We start from the raw sequence: 15,384 nt of genomic DNA, 5'->3' as shown, positions 1-15,384 counted from the left end.
ATGTGGTGGGATACCACGAAAATCGAAGCGACTGTCACCAGGCAGTTTGTTTGCAACCAGCTCCTCCCCGATGAAGTCCAGAAGCTGGACTGGGCGCTGGGGTTCGGTGACGGCCTGACCGATGGCACCTACTGGGAATGGATTCGCGAAAAGGCCCCGCGCATATTCCTGATCCTGGTCGACCTCGGCGTTCCGGACCAGATCTTTGGCATAGTGGATGATTCCTGGGACGATGACGACCTGCCCATAGGCCTCGACCATATTGAACGTCTGGCGTTGACGGCTACGCGGAACGGCAAAGTAGACCGGAGGTTCTACTACCGGCAGTTCCACTACCTGATTAGAACCCTGGAGAAGGGAGAACACGCCGTGTATAGCGATGACGAAGTCATCCCACTTGAGATCGTGGACAGGCGACCAGTTGCTGGACTGAGCCAGAACCATTCGGTTGACAAGGTCGAGCTGCCCAACTTCCCGGGTGAAGTTTTCTCGAGACGCCGTATTCCCGTAGGGACAGCTCAAGGAACGCTGTCAGGGGCCGACTTCTTATGGGAGATTAACTGCACCAAAAACATACAAAACGACCATATTGTCTCCTACTTTACGTCTTATACCCACCAAGGATTTGGATACGTGCTGTTTACCCCAGCTAGCGACTATAACCTGAAAACGGTGCTGGGAGCCCTGCCGGCCCCCTTGAAGTCCTTGGCGAAGCAGGATAGGAGAACCCATGTCATGAACTGGATCCATTGCCTCGTCGACACATTATGTTATCTCCACAGCCGTGGCTGGGCCCATGGCCAGATCAAGCCGTCAACGGTGTTGTTCAACTCGAAACACGATGTGTTCTTTACAGACCTCTCACGCCTCAGTGCCGAGACGTTGGCCAATTCGTCCGACAAGGCAGCATTTGATAGGGAATCTTACATCTATGCCGCTCCAGAGCAGTGGTTCCGCCCATCCACTGTTGCCATGAACACGCAGAGAAGACCGGCGTTACATTCGCCCCCCTCAACTCCTCCGAGCGATTACACTTTTTCCATACCAAGACACGGCTCCGAGCCATCTAACAATCCCACGCCGGCGTCCCACACTCCCACCCCAAACTTAAATCCTCAAGCCGCCGACATATTCTCTCTAGGTTGTGTGATACTAGAGCTGCTCGGTCTCCAGATGAAGCGGCAGACCCGTTCGTTTGCCTCCCACCGGGCCGCGAGACACAAGATGCCCGGGAGAGGCGGCGCCGTCCCGGACTCGTCCTTCCATAAGAACCTTGGCCAGGTCGAGTCCTGGATGGCGGGTCTCGCTAAGGATGCGAACAAAAAGAGCGATGCCATATTCCGCGGCGTGGCACCCATGTGCAAGGTGGTAGCGCGCATGCTCTCAGTCGCGCCGCAGGACCGCCCCACGGCCCAGGAGGTCGAGCAGGAGACGTACAATGTCTTGCGCGAGAGCGGCATCAGCGAGCCGCACTGCGTTCACCAGTACGGTGGCGGCGGCGGCGGCGGAGGCGATGGGGATGATTACGGCATGGGCGGACTTAGCATAAGCAAAGAGAACGCAGCTGCCCCTGCCTCAAAAGCTGTGGTTGATGGCGACGAGTATGACGGGTTCCAGTACAATCCGCCTGTCATCGTCGGTAAGCGCCCGAGCGTGATGGGTGGTGGTGGCTTTGCCGGCGCCGTCGCATCTTCCAAAAGCAGCTTTGATAATATGCAAGGATACAAGCGCGCCAGCAGCAGCAGTGGCGGAGGTGGTAAAGATGGCGATAGTCCGACCCTCAGCGGGTTTGAGGCCATCCAGAACATTCGGGTCAATAAGGTGAGGAATTGGTAGGCTCCTGCCTATACAGGTATTTGAGTCTCCCTCTTCTTCTTCCTTCTCCTTCTCCTCTTCTTGCACGGTAATCAACAGAAGGCAAAACTGACCGCGTGATGTGCTTTTGCAGAGACCTACTAGTTCTAGCTGATTTTCCGGGCAGCCCCAAACAGGCGAAATGGGAAGCTGTTCCAATATACCCAAGTACGTTACGATAGCCAAATCATGGACTTGGTGGTGCGAAGGAATCAGGGGAGGCTGGATTTAGCGGTAGTCAATCAACCGACAAGATCAGTAAACGCAGACTCAAATACACGTATACACGCTATCAAGCGACCCCTATTCGAGGAACTGGAAACCCATTTGTTTAATTTCTAATAAGGCAAGTGCTGCCTTGAGCATGAGCGTGGAGCGCTTGTAGATAGTCGCACATTGTAAGACCAGTCCAGAAGAGTACACCATAAAGTCTACATATAACACGACTATTCCCCGTAGACCAGCGCAACTGATGCCGCATCCAGAGACATTTTGTTTTGACGCCGTTAGAAATCACACGTGTAGGCAGCTATTAGACCCAAGCTAGGTAAACCAAACAAAACCATCGAACCAGTAATATTGGGCGCTTGTTTTTGTGTAACCTCGTGTTCAAGTTACCCGCAAGACAATTCTTGTACTCCGTAGTTTCGGCTCTTTAGGCAACTCGGCGCATGTTCTAGTACGCAAACGGTTGGCGACGGACAGGCGTAGCTCGAATCGGCTTTGGCCAACAATTGTGGCGGGTGTCTGGGCCCGGGGTGACAAGTAAGTACCACATCGTTCAGATATCATGGCCGGAAATGATTTGCCAGCAGAGGGGGCTGGTTTACTGTAGGTAGGTATTCCCCGCGCTGCAGTGTTTCACTGCATTTCGGATACATGAGAAGCTGGCGTGTTACTCCAAATCCTGGGAATTTGATTTGCGGGAGCTCGCTACGTCTGATCTGAAACCTGCCAGAAAATCAGGACTTGCGTCACGAAGCGGACGGCGCTTCGTGGGTGGTTGAGTATGGAATCTAGGGCGGCCTTGCCTCCCGAGAAACATGATTTTTGTGGGAAGATAGCAAACAAACTACGGATTAGCCCCCGTGGGGTTCGAGAGCTAAGCTACTGGCTAACAGACACCATCCCTGCGCCGGAGGGATTGATGTTGATGAAAATGAAGCCGAAGACCAGAAAAGAAATTTCCTTCTGCCGCACTCCGGGCCGTTGTATCATACTGGCAATTGAGAAGGACGATGGTCTATTGCTTGCATTCAAGGATTCGAAACAAAACAATTGCCGATTACCTAGATAGGTCATCCGCCCAAGGCAAACAAACCGAGTTTGCTCAATTTGGCAGCGTGTGACCGTCCCAGGACTGTTTAACCTCCTTGTGCACGCCAAAAAGTTAAAGATCAACTGTACAGTTCCATCCCGCATCTGCAATGACATCTGTCTTCCGTCAGTGCATATTTAATGAACCTGTCATCGGGCAAGGGCAATTACACCTGAGGTAGGCAACAACAACTGAAAGCCGCGATGTTTCAAGGTGGCAGTACATGTACCGCGTATGCATGAGTCGGCTAACAAGGCACGGTCTGTCGGTGATGGCTTGCAAGAAGCCAAGGGCAAGAAAAGGAAAAAGACACTTACCCAACGAATAATACAGCGGCGTTGGCAGAAAATCCCATACCCCTGGTCGTGGAGGATCGATGATCTCCATGCAATTCAGCGCAGACTAATCAGGCTAACGCAGAGGCTTGCGGGTGGTCCCACACACATGGGATGGGAAAGAGCTACATGCGTCCGGAGCTACCAGTCCTGCGAGCTCTCTGGCCTATCACCGTCGATACCCAGACCTGCAGCTTTCTCTTTCGAGTTGCAAAGCAAGGCAGCTTGCCTGCCCATAGCGACCTAGATTAGTCCAATGCTGATAGCTAGCATGTTGGTATTTCGTAGCCAGGATGGAATTCCTAGGCGCACTGTCAGAAAGTACATAGTTGGAGAAAACCGACTGGCCTAGAGTAGCCGGATCGATTACCATGCATTCGGATCTTGGCAACATACGCGACCCTGACACCAAACGGAGAAGGATGAGATGATGGTGCTACTACACCAGGCCACTTGAATTTATACAACCCGTCCCTTGTCACCCGTCCCCAATCTCTTCCCACTCTTGGAACTTTGGGTGCTTTTATCTTTCCTCTCTTCCCCCGTCTCTCTCCACTCCTCGGTCAGTGCATCTTCAGCAAGTCGTCTGCCACCCTTCGTTTGCTCAGCATCACCTATCGTCGGTTCGCTGCGCTGCTACCATCCGATCCTCTCGGCTACCGTTCGCTTCGCCGCCGGCCCACCTGTCGTCCCGACCCACGATCGTTTTGTTGGGAAGTAAACAGTGAGACCCATTACAGCAACAGGGGCAATTGTTCGCTATCTTGGCTGAACGAGGTCTGGGGCTTGAAGCAGTGCTGCCACCGCTGGACGACCAATCCCCCCACAAGCTCGAGCTCTTAGCAGAAGCTTGTATCTCTTGGCTTGGGGCACTTGGCGTGGACCAAGCTTTCGATTTGAGCTGGCAAAAGGAAGGACTTTTTGCAATTGCATTCTTCTAAGGCATTGGCAAAGCTTGGAAATAAGTGAGGAAAATTGGACATAGCTTTCTCTTGCCTTTTGCAGATCCCATATCCATCAACATGCGCTCTTCGCTTCTTGCAGCCGCTGCCGCTCTGAGTAGCGCAGCTGTCGCTGCTAAGCTTCCTACCATTGAAGCTGTCGGCAACAAGTTCTTCGATAAGAGCGGCAAGCAATTCTTCATAAAGGGTATGTGTTCCACCCTACTCGATGTGGGAAAATATGGCATAGCTAACCTGATGTTTAGGAATTGCATACCAGCTGACCCCAGGTTAGTCTTACTTATGAGCCTTCTTGGCATATACCCGAAAAAAACACTCTAACCCTTGTTCTTACTTATAGAGGACCCGCTGGTCGACACCGAGCAGTGTCAGCAAGATGCTACCCTGATGAAGACGCTCGGCACCAACACGATTCGGGTTTACCACGTAGATCCCGAAGCTGATCACGAGGGTTGTATGACTGCTTTCGCTGATGCCGGTATCTATGCCATGATCGACATGGATAGCTTCCACTCCTACATCCTGCCTGTAAGCCCTCCTCTCGTTCAACTAGCGGCTACATCTGACTAATAACTGTGCTGTAGGAAAACACGTTTTGGAACAAGACTCAGCTGGACGAGTATACTAAGGTTATAGACGAGTTCCAGAAGTACGACAACGTACTGGGCCTCTTCGTTGGAAACGAGATCATTGCAAAGGCCAACCAGTCTCTGGCTGCTCCCTTCATCAAGGCTGCGGCTCGAGACACCAAAGCCTATCGAGATGCCAAGGGCTACCGCAACATTCCTATTGGCTATTCCGCAGCCGATATTGCCGAGCTGCGGCCTATGCTCCAGGACTACCTCACTTGCGGAGGCAATGCGTCAGAGAACGTCGATTTCTTTGGCTTGAACTCGTACGAGTGGTGTGACCCGGCGACCTACCAGAACTCTGGATACCAGAATCTCCAGGTCAATGCCAGCGACTTCCCTGTGCCCCTCTTCTTTTCCGAGACTGGGTGTAACGTCCCTGGTCCCCGCCTCTTTATGGACCAAGCATCGATATTCGGGGAAGACATGAATGACAGCTGGTCCGGTGCCATCATCTATGAATGGATTCAGGAGGCCAACAACTACGGACTGATCTCATACGGCCCCAAGGTCGACCCTACCGCCACCGGTGCCAACATCGAAGACGGATTCACCCGGAAGGGAAAGCCGACTCCTGTTTCCCCCGACTTCGAGAACCTGAAGACCCGGTGGAATGCCGTTACCGCTACTGGAGTCTCTCGGACTGATTACGACGCTAAGAGCGTCTCGACTCGCGACTGTCCCAAGGCTACTTCCGGTGGGTGGCTCGTAGACGGCAATGTCGCCGTGCCCACCCTTGGTGCCACCTTGACAGGAAGCTCCTACTCCCCGATGCCGTCCGCCACGGGCGGCGCAAATCCGCCAGCAGAGCCTACAGATTCCAAGAAGAGCGCTGTCTCGGGTTCCAATGAAATCGCGGGAATGGCAGCAGGTCTTGTTGGTGTGATGATGATCTTCACTTTCTGGCTATGAGCACCTGGGAGGTCTGGAGTTACGAGCCGGATCACGCCAGGCTGGAAGCTTGCTGTTCTGCTGGATTAATTCGCCCTCTTCTCTTCTCTTCTCTTCCATTCTCACTTCTCTTTTACTTTTAATACCCCACGCTTGATTGCGAGGCTGGCGTTTACTAGAAAGGAAAAGATGATGATACACATCGCCCCCTAATGCGTTGGCGCTGGGACACATGGTTACGAGTAAAGAATATGTAGTATACGATTAGGATTATATGCATTGTACACGGCGTTTGCATGATGGATACATTTTCTGGCGACGACTTTTTGATTAGAATCGGGCCGTAGGTCTTGCAGTGGTTGACTTTTGGTGCATCATAGAGTCCTCATATCTTGCGAGTGCTTTTCTATCGATAATGGAGTACGCAATCCAGATTGCAATGAAGACGTTCAAGTTACACGGTTCATGTTTTTGTGCTTATCGTATCAACCAGAATGGGAGGGCTCGTTTGCCGGATGAGTGTGTAGTATGTACCTCAAAAGAAGAAAGAGCGACCAGAAGCAGCCTCGAGACTCCCCTAATTAGCGCCTTTTTACATGCATCAGATCCAGATAGGCTAATATCAACAGTCACAGGCTTCCAAGTGCTGATGACTTGATTACATTACCTGATTCCTCAATACCTACAAGCATTTTATCATATCCCTAAACTCTTTGCCGCCTAACCAATCAGATTGTTAACCACGCTCGAGAACTCAAGCCTGACGCCCTACTGCAGGTCTCTGGGAAGATCACTCTACCCTCGTCAAATATACCCACGGTAGTGACTAAGTAGACTGTCCATACACTACACAGACCTGCCCGCAGACTCGGCATGGTAGACACTAAACCCAACGACTTCCAATGCGCCTCCCACAACCGCAAGATCTGGAATATCGACAAGTCCTAGTTTGACTGGCACCAGTTTCACTGTTTCTTCGAAGAACATCCCCAGTTGCGATGGCCGCTTGTCATATGTCTGGTGGTAGTCGTCGCTGGCATCATGATCATCGGCATCGTGTTCACGGCGCTATACTTGGGGCAGAACTACGCCATAATCTCGTGGGTGGGCAGCAAGGAAGAGGACAACGAGACGCAGGTCCCGGCTGATGTTACGGCCCTGAACGAATCTCACAGATACGACGTTGATCAGAAGAGGGATGACTTCGTAATCTCTGAAAACCCTGCGGATAGCACCATGTGCCCCGACGAGCTGCACGGGTGCCAGAGCTTCGATATACGAGTGAGTACAAGTTCAGGTCCTAGCCCCCTCCCGCGTCTACCATTGGACAACCTTCCAATGATGGGTTTTAAACAGGACATATGTTGCGCGAGTCCCATGTTCTGTTATAGGACGGACTTAAGCGATTCTGGTATATACTGCTGCGATAACGCGACGAAAACCTGCGAGCCGGGGCCAACCAAGCCGGCTGTATGCGCACCAGGTCTGACCCAATGCAACTTGGAACAAGGCGGGGGCTGTTGTCCCAACAAGACGGATTGTTCCTCCTACGGATGTCTGCAGTATGACATCCCGTCGGCAACGCAGAGCGGGCTGCTACCGGAAGATACGGCGGAAGCCGCGGCCACTCCGAATGCTACTACCTACAAAATCGGAGAAATCGCTTTGAGTAGTAGTACCAGCAGCAGCAGCAGCAGAGCAACCCTGCATCCGATATCCTGTACAACGAAGCCTCAAGCTGCCCACATCTCGACGTTTGTCGCTGTCTTTATCATGATCCGGCGGTTGTTTCTTGGCTAACACGATGGGGTCACCAAGGCCTTGGGCGAGCCACCCATGTCTCTTTATGACTCGCATATGATACTGAAGAGTGAGGGCAAATGGGGTTTCCAGCAATGCAGAATGAGGGGAAGCTGTGCCAAGCTTGCTAGTCAGTATCAGATATCCAACACATTATCCATGCAGGCATCATGCTGATCCCTTCCCTGCACTTCAACGCAGGCGGAAACCATCGCCTACTTTATCTCTCTCAGAAAGCAAAACAACCCCACTCTGAAACATCGTGCAAAAGGCCTCCCAAGGGCATCTTTCAGCCACATGGAAAAACCACCAACCCCCAAGTTTTGACGGCATGAAATCCTGAACGACGAAAAGAATGTCAAGTGTTATAGGCGTGTCGTATCTGCGATGGAAAGCTGCACTCTAAAAATGCGATTGGCTAGCTGAAACCTAAAGATAGGCGCCCAGCTGATCCTCGAAAGGCGCTCGACCGCCGCCTTGCCGCCAGCTGAGCAGAGGCAGTCTCAGATGCGAGCGGGAAGCGGGTCAAGGAGCTTATATTCAATGCAACCCCCAATACTACTACATGGAAGATCGCTAAATATATCAGATGGCGTGCAGAACCAAACCCCGAGGCGCAAAGGAAGGGTTTAGCTTACATGTATTATGTGTTTGGCTGACGCCTGGGTCGAATACTACCGTACATCGACGACCCGACAATCCCGGCTCTTACGCGAAGACTTGCCGTGACACTTCGTCGCATCAGATCGTCTTTGGCCCGCAGACCTGGGCAGTGCAGGTGGATACAGTGTACCTACTGCTAGTATTATGGCGATACAGACTCGATGTTTCCCACCTATGCTACTAGAAGCTGGCGTCGACATGGCTGTGACTGCGGTACCTGTACTAAGATCACGTATGTTTACTGATAAGGCTGGGCGTTAAAACAAAGTCAAACCTCGGGACAACAAAGCTTCCACTGGCTTTCTAGGTGCTGATCAATATGGACGTTACAGAATTCCTGCTTGGTCCGGCATGTGCGTGCTGAGCTGGCATACTGTTGACACAATGCTCAATGGGCCAATCAGGGAGCTCTGGTTGTGGCTCAGCTTGTATGATCGCCCGGGGCTTGCGAGAGTCGATCTCTTGTGTACTCGCCCTGGCGCTTCACCCACAGTATTCAAGGATTCCATGGCAAACGGCGGGAGACTATCAGTATGACAGATGATGCCGCAAATACAGTACGCTGCTCCATGGCAATAACATGCGACAATAGAATGCTTGTTCCTTGCGGCTCAACTTGCACACGAGATCGGACGCATCGCACGCCAACCTGCGAAGGGCTTGGTTCCAAGTTCATGTTCCAGCTACCAAACTTTCTTGATCTGGATGAGACAGGAATACCCCCTCTGTCAGTTGCCCACTTAATTCCACCACGCTGGGTCGGTATGGCCAGAGCCCCTCTCCCGTAACTCATGTGCGTCAGCCAGACCAAGGACGCATACTGCTTGTCAGAACAGGGACTCCGTTGCATTTATTTGTCGGAGCCGATAGACCCAAGCTTCTCCCATTTGCTTTGAACATACTCAGCTGTATTTAGACTAAACTGCACCCGAGAGCGGACCGTGTTCTGTCTCTATCAAGTCCCGACCCAACAATGACACGATTACTACCACATACTTAGACTGCGAATGACTGGCAGAGAACAGTTCACCACCACCAGATGCCTCTCCTCTTCTACCGACGTCCAGATTATCTGAGGCGTGACAAAGCGGCCTTGACGGACGCCGACTATGCTGACTGTTTGGAGAGGGCGGAGGCGTGTAAGTCCAGTATACCAGAAAGCTTGTCGTTCGAAGAGATTGCGAGGAACCGGACGCTTCCGGTAAGACAAGCCATTGTTGCCCGTATCAAGCCATGTGCAGATACTAAAGCCCTGATGCAGCCATGTTCTCTCAACGACTTCATGGATTATCTGATGTACATCGAGTACGATGCAGAGTGTCTTCAGTTCTTTCTCTGGTATTGCGACTACGTTGAGCGATGGAGCCTTTTACCGCAGGAGCAAAAGGATGCCTCACCTATCTGGGATTCGAGTAAGATCGTTACTCGACCAAGCACGGTGCGCGCCAGGTCGAACAGTTCGAGCGAGATCGCTGGCAGAATGAATCATATCCTGGAGATCCTGGAGAAAAGCCCTCAGTACGGTAGGAGCAATGTCACGTCTCCAAGCAGCGCTACGTCACTTAAGAACTTCTCCTGGCCTAAGTCGTACACTACGGGCGAATACCAGATCAACAAAGCACAGCGCGATGGCCGGCCTTGTCAGTTGACCGAGAAAACCCCTATCCTTCTCGTACTGCCTGACTGACTGACCTCACGTAGTTTCCGTCCAGCCCTTTCGCGAAGAAACGAACCGGATAGTCCGCCACTACATATCGACCAGCGGACCCAGGCAACTAAACCTAACCCACGCTGACCGAATCGCTTGCATCCAGGCGGTAGAGCACACCACGCACCCGTCCGCCCTCCTACCTGCCTTCATAGCGGCCGAGACGCTGCTCAAGGGACAATGCCACCCCAACTTCGTCAAGTGGAGCGTATCCAACAGCAGCCGGCCCCGCGTCATATTTGGCCGTTTTCTGGCGGCTGCGCTCGTCACGCTCGGCCTCGGGCTGGACGCGGCCCTGATCCTTTCAAGCCTGAGCCGCTTCCTGCGACTGATCCCGACGCTCTTCTTTTTCGTGGGGATCCTGTTTTACCTCGCGTCGCGGCACGGCATGTGCGTCATCTTGCACTGGAACTACAAGCGGAACCTGCGGCCGTGGGAGCAGTTCGCCGACGAGGACTTTACCTCCCCCTCGTCCCCCGACGAGGACACCAGGGATTACGACGACGAGAAGAGACCGCCCTCTTCTTCGTCCTCGTCGATGAACAGGCTGGCCGACACGGACCCGCTGCGCAAGGCCAGCCTGCAGAGCCTCGGCGGGGCCAACGACGCGTTCGGGCCGGAGCCGTGGGTGGGCGCGTACCAGCAGAAGTCGACGTGGCGCAAGATCTTCGAGGTCTCCATCACGACGCAGAACAAGCACGTGCGGGCGATGCAGGACCGCGTCGTGCGCCGGGCCGTGCTCTGGAGCGGGCTCGCCTCGCTGGCGGTGACGGCGGGGGCGCTGGCGGCGCCGGTGCTGGGGTTTTTCTAGGGGAGGTACGACTACATACTTGTCCAGGTATATAAGGAGGAGGAAGGTGTCATGGTTGTTTCAGTGTACCATATTTTTGTTTACAGACAGCGGACCAGGTTAAATACCCTATGTTTAGTACATTGTGTTTATACATACCTCTTTTGATATCAGACATCCTGGGCGTATGCCATACCTACCTGCACGCACTTACAATTGGGAATCTTTGTCGTTGCCAAGTGTATGTAATTTGGCCTTCCTATCACGAGCAATGGGTCTGATACGAACGGCTTGACGGTTTCCATACAGCGACTCCGAAGACCGTTTAAGAATGGGATTTGAAAAGCTCTGAAGTGCCCAGAGGTCGGTAGTAGCTGCATAGGTCCCTGCTGCCTGCTATTCCCATGTAAGGACTGGATGGGCTTCGGATCAGGTTGCGACGTAACCACCAATCAGATGCACGGGCCAGGGGTCATCCCACCTTTGCTTTGCACCCTGCATAAACTTAGTGCGTCACGGCTCCAGTAGCCCGCCAGTCCGATATCAGGTTAAGTCCCCGGCATCATCATCATCATCACGGGGGGCTGTTGCATTCTCTCATTATCGTGTTTTGTTGTTTGTTCCCTGCTCAAATTTGCACGTATGAAGGGCTGAATTGCCATCAGTCGACCCTCCCCTCCTATCTCCAGAAGATTATGGCAACGTCGGCGGATGCGCCGCTGATTGCGCATCGAGAGGAAGATGACGATGGGGCCGATTACGACGAGCCGCGGCATCACGATGACAGCTACGCAAACGGATCCACGCAGGATGAAGAGCCTCGAGTAGATGGAGATCAGAAGATAGGGCTGTTCATGTGGCTGTTGGCCATCTCAGCGGGCATTAGCGGGCTGCTATTTGGCTGTAGGTGTTTCCCTTAACTACTGCAACTCGGTTTCCCTTCCGCTCGGGTAACAAACTGGCTTATTAACTCTCTTGCGTGCGATACACAGACGACACCGGCGTTATATCCGCGACCCTGGTATCCCTAGGCAACTCCCTGTCCGGCCGCGAATTGACTGTGACCGACAAATCTATCGTCACGTCGTGCACGTCGCTCCTTGCCCTCGTCGTCTCGCCCCTATCCTCGGTCCTCGCCGACCGCTTCGGCCGCCGCCCCGTGATCCTGCTGGCCGACGTACTCTTCGCGGCGGGGGCACTGGGCCAGGCGTACGCCTCGACCGTCGGGCAGATGGTGGCGGGTCGGTCCGTGGTGGGCGCCGCCGTCGGCGCCGCCAGCTTCGTCACGCCCCTCTACATCGCCGAGCTGGCCCCCGCGGCCCACCGCGGCATGCTGGTCACGCTCAACGTGCTGGCCATCACCCTGGGGCAAGTCGTCGCCTACGTCGTCGGCTGGGCCTTTGCGGGCCACGACCAGGGCTGGCGCTACATGGTGGGACTTGGCGCGCTGCCTGCCGTGCTGCAGGCTGCGTTGCTGTTGGGCATGCCCGAGACGCCGCGGTGGCTCGTCAAGGTCGGACGGGTCGCGGCGGCGAGACAGGTCATCGGAAAGACGCTGGGGTCGGGCTCGGGCTCGGGTCCGGCCGCCGAGCGGGTCTTGCAGGATATCAGGCGCGAGGTGCGCGAGGAAGAAGAAGAGAGCGGCGTCCTTCGGGGCGCCAAGGGGGCCGTCCTTGGACGGAGGGCTGGCGGGAGCTGGTTACGGTTCCCAAGAATCGGCGGGCTTTGACTATTGCTTGTCTGCTTCAGGGGCTGCAGCAGTTGTGCGGATTTGTAAGTTTAACAAATACGGCGTTCATCGTTGCACTGCATCAATTTGCTTGCCAAAAACAAAGTCACTACTGTCTAACACTTGTATCTAGAACTCGCTGATGTACTTTTCGGCTACGATTTTCACGCTCTTGAGCTTTTCGATACCGACCCTCACCTCCTTGAGCGTTGCGGTCTCCAACTTTGTATTTACGGTTGCGGCGTTGTTGCTCATAGATCGCATTGGCCGCCGCCGAATCCTGCTGTACTCCATCCCCTTCATGGTGCTGGGCCTCCTCCTGTCGGCTGGCGGCTTCCGGTTCATCAAATTACCCGACCACGGTCTCGGCGGGGTCCCTGAGTCTGGCGACGCGGACGGGAACGGCGGCGCGGCCGTCATCATTCTGGCCAGCATGATCGTCTTCGTGGCCGCCTACGCGCTGGGGCTGGGCAACGTGCCCTGGATGCAGAGCGAGCTGTTCCCGCTGAGCGTGCGGTCGCTGGGCAGCGGGCTGTCGACGGCGACCAACTGGTCGGCCAACTTCGTGGTGGGGTTGACCTTCCTGCCCCTCATGGACGCGCTCACGCCGACGTGGACGTTTGTGCTCTACGCGGCCGTGTGCGTCGGCGGCTGGGCGGCCGTCTGGCGCATCTACCCTGAGACGACGGGGCTGAGCCTCGAGGAGGCGACGGGGTTGTTGGAGGAGGATTGGGGGGTTCGGAGGCGGGGGAGGGGTGGCAGGTGATTACACTACTACTATATGAATATATTTCGGGTTCATTCCAAGTCGAGTCGACACTGGTAGTGAAAGGAAGCGATCTTGTGAGGCTTGAGCTTGCTATGTGCGATTATACCCCTGGTGAAGGAGGACGCTTCCTACATCTATAGCTCCGGCTCTGGACGCGTAAACTGTGCAGTCGCGAGTCCTTGGGCAGCCATCATTATAAATACATAGGTGGTTTTCTTCTTAGTTGCCAGCTATAGTTCTCAAGGAAAATGCTTCTTACTTAGTAAATACTACCTTGGAGGGGCAAGTTAAAACCTTCAAGGGGGAGTTGAACATCACCCTGCAAGGTCGTATATCTGGGAGGTTCCGCGGCGAATAGGGTTAAGCTTTAGACCAGAGATCTGAATCTACGTAGGAGTGATACATCCGGTTGAGATCCGGAGCGACAAGGCGTGATGCGGTCGTTGCGGATTATTGCCAATATCCAGGACCCAACTTTCGTATCACCGGTAAAAGGACTCATGCAGATCTATGGACTTACCGACTATACCTGCACCCGTAGCCGAGCAACGAGCCAGTGCGTCCGGAACAGCCAGCAGCTAGAAGAGCCAGCTCGAATGTTAGCGCCGGTCTCCTGCGCCAGGGACAGCCCCTCGGCAGATGTGCTACGCCCGGCTTCTGCGCCCGGATCAATGTTTCTGTTTCAGGGCGCTAGGCGGCTTCTAGCGCTTTTTATCTAGATTCTGTCTAGATCTGTCAGGCGTTAGGGCCGCGCCACGGTCCTGGGCAAAAGAAAGGGGAAGCAGGTAGATCTTTTGCCGGGTTGGTGATGCGCAACAAAAAGATTTTTTTTTTTTTTTAATTTTATTCCTCGCGCCCTTCGATCAACATGTAGGATCATTGCTTCGATATGTTCTTCCACGTAATTATAGCACATATGCATGCATGGATGACGGAATTCATCGTCTTTCTGTGGGGCAAGATGTATTGAGCGTGTCAAAGGAACTTGACTGATCAACATTGAGGTCGAATTTGATGGCCGTACAAGTATGTACGCCCAATTCACTTCCGAGTGGCTCGGGACTGGGAACCCGCGGATCCGTCCTTAGCCGATGATGGCCGCCTAGTGAAGAAGCTATTGTTGATGTATTACTATTCGCAGGTTTGACCGACACTCTTTCCCTTTACCGCTTTACGACGACAAGTACGAGAGGGAAGAGGGTCCTGATACTTGGAAGAGTGGATATGGCTCATCAATAGAAGACGGAGATAAAACTCGCTTCTTAGCCCGATGTACCTTTTTTTCTTCTCCCCTGTTGCGACTCGCCCCGCCGTTGGGCGCAGAGCAAAACTTGGTATCGAATCAGATTACACGACTCGTAGCCGTTTCTGGAAGGGCACCGTCTGTTCGAAATTGGACAAACGGGTCTCAGGACGTCTGAGCGGACGAACTCGAGATATTTCAGCAGGTGTCATTACTTGAACCCTCCTGTTTCCGAGATCTTTGGGCGGCGCTGAAGAGCCGCTTCAGGTTGCGATCCCTCCACTGAAAGGGGAGAGAGAGAGATGAGAAAAGAGAAAAATTCCAGCCTGACGAGGCCAATCCCATGCCGTGCATGTACACCCAATTTCAACATCAAAAACGAGCAGCCGAGATTACCCGTCATGCCTACTCTACTCTGCAGAACATGCTGCATATCGAGTGGCGCGCAATGCGCAACATATTATCTGCTTTCTTTCAGCTGCATATACGCTGCTGTGTAAGCAACTGTCATGATTCATGTTCGCCGAACATCAAACCTGGCCACGAATCACAAAAACCAGTCGCATTGTGACAAGAGGGCCGTGATGCAAGCATGGCCTATAATGTAGATCCTTGCCGCACGGATGAGTAAGCCTTTTGCTTAGTCGCGAACGCCGAAACGGTGTCGGGCGATAGCCGCTTGGCACTTAGCCG

At 53.6% G+C, this 15,384-nt stretch overlaps 5 protein-coding genes across 5 annotated transcripts; all 5 read left to right on the top strand.

Annotated features, from left to right (window-relative positions):
* On the top strand, positions 1-1,836 carry PG985_009226 (protein kinase domain-containing protein; the record flags this gene model as incomplete). The annotated part of the gene is made up of 1 exon (XM_066828994.1): positions 1-1,836. One exon carries the CDS (start codon positions 1-3, stop codon positions 1,834-1,836), a length of 1,836 nt encoding a protein of 611 aa, XP_066683906.1.
* A 2,693-nt stretch (positions 1,837-4,529) lies between these two features.
* On the top strand, positions 4,530-6,010 carry PG985_009225 (glycolipid anchored surface protein; the record flags this gene model as incomplete). Its single annotated transcript, XM_066828993.1, has 4 exons — positions 4,530-4,656; positions 4,715-4,738; positions 4,810-4,997; positions 5,054-6,010. 4 exons carry the CDS (start codon positions 4,530-4,532, stop codon positions 6,008-6,010), a joined length of 1,296 nt encoding a protein of 431 aa, XP_066683905.1.
* A 1,020-nt stretch (positions 6,011-7,030) lies between these two features.
* On the top strand, positions 7,031-7,789 carry PG985_009224 (uncharacterized protein; the record flags this gene model as incomplete). Its single annotated transcript, XM_066828992.1, has 1 exon — positions 7,031-7,789. One exon carries the CDS (start codon positions 7,031-7,033, stop codon positions 7,787-7,789), a length of 759 nt encoding a protein of 252 aa, XP_066683904.1.
* A 1,918-nt stretch (positions 7,790-9,707) lies between these two features.
* PG985_009223 (uncharacterized protein) lies at positions 9,708-10,971 on the top strand (the record flags this gene model as incomplete). Its single annotated transcript, XM_066828991.1, has 2 exons — positions 9,708-10,092; positions 10,154-10,971. The coding sequence occupies 2 exons, from the start codon at positions 9,708-9,710 to the stop codon at positions 10,969-10,971; spliced, it is 1,203 nt and encodes a 400-aa protein (XP_066683903.1).
* A 674-nt stretch (positions 10,972-11,645) lies between these two features.
* PG985_009222 (MFS myo-inositol transporter) lies at positions 11,646-13,445 on the top strand (the record flags this gene model as incomplete). Its single annotated transcript, XM_066828990.1, has 3 exons — positions 11,646-11,853; positions 11,982-12,619; positions 12,813-13,445. 3 exons carry the CDS (start codon positions 11,646-11,648, stop codon positions 13,443-13,445), a joined length of 1,479 nt encoding a protein of 492 aa, XP_066683902.1.
* Positions 13,446-15,384: the final 1,939 nt, after the last annotated feature.

Source organism: Apiospora marii, assembly GCF_038362585.1.
Source record: "Apiospora marii strain CBS 49790 chromosome Unknown utg000005l_segment0_segment0, whole genome shotgun sequence".
Taxonomy (NCBI): Eukaryota; Fungi; Ascomycota; class Sordariomycetes; order Amphisphaeriales; family Apiosporaceae; genus Apiospora; species Apiospora marii.
The sequence above is the reverse complement of the archived record's forward strand: the minus strand, read 5'-3'. Positions and strand labels throughout refer to the sequence as shown.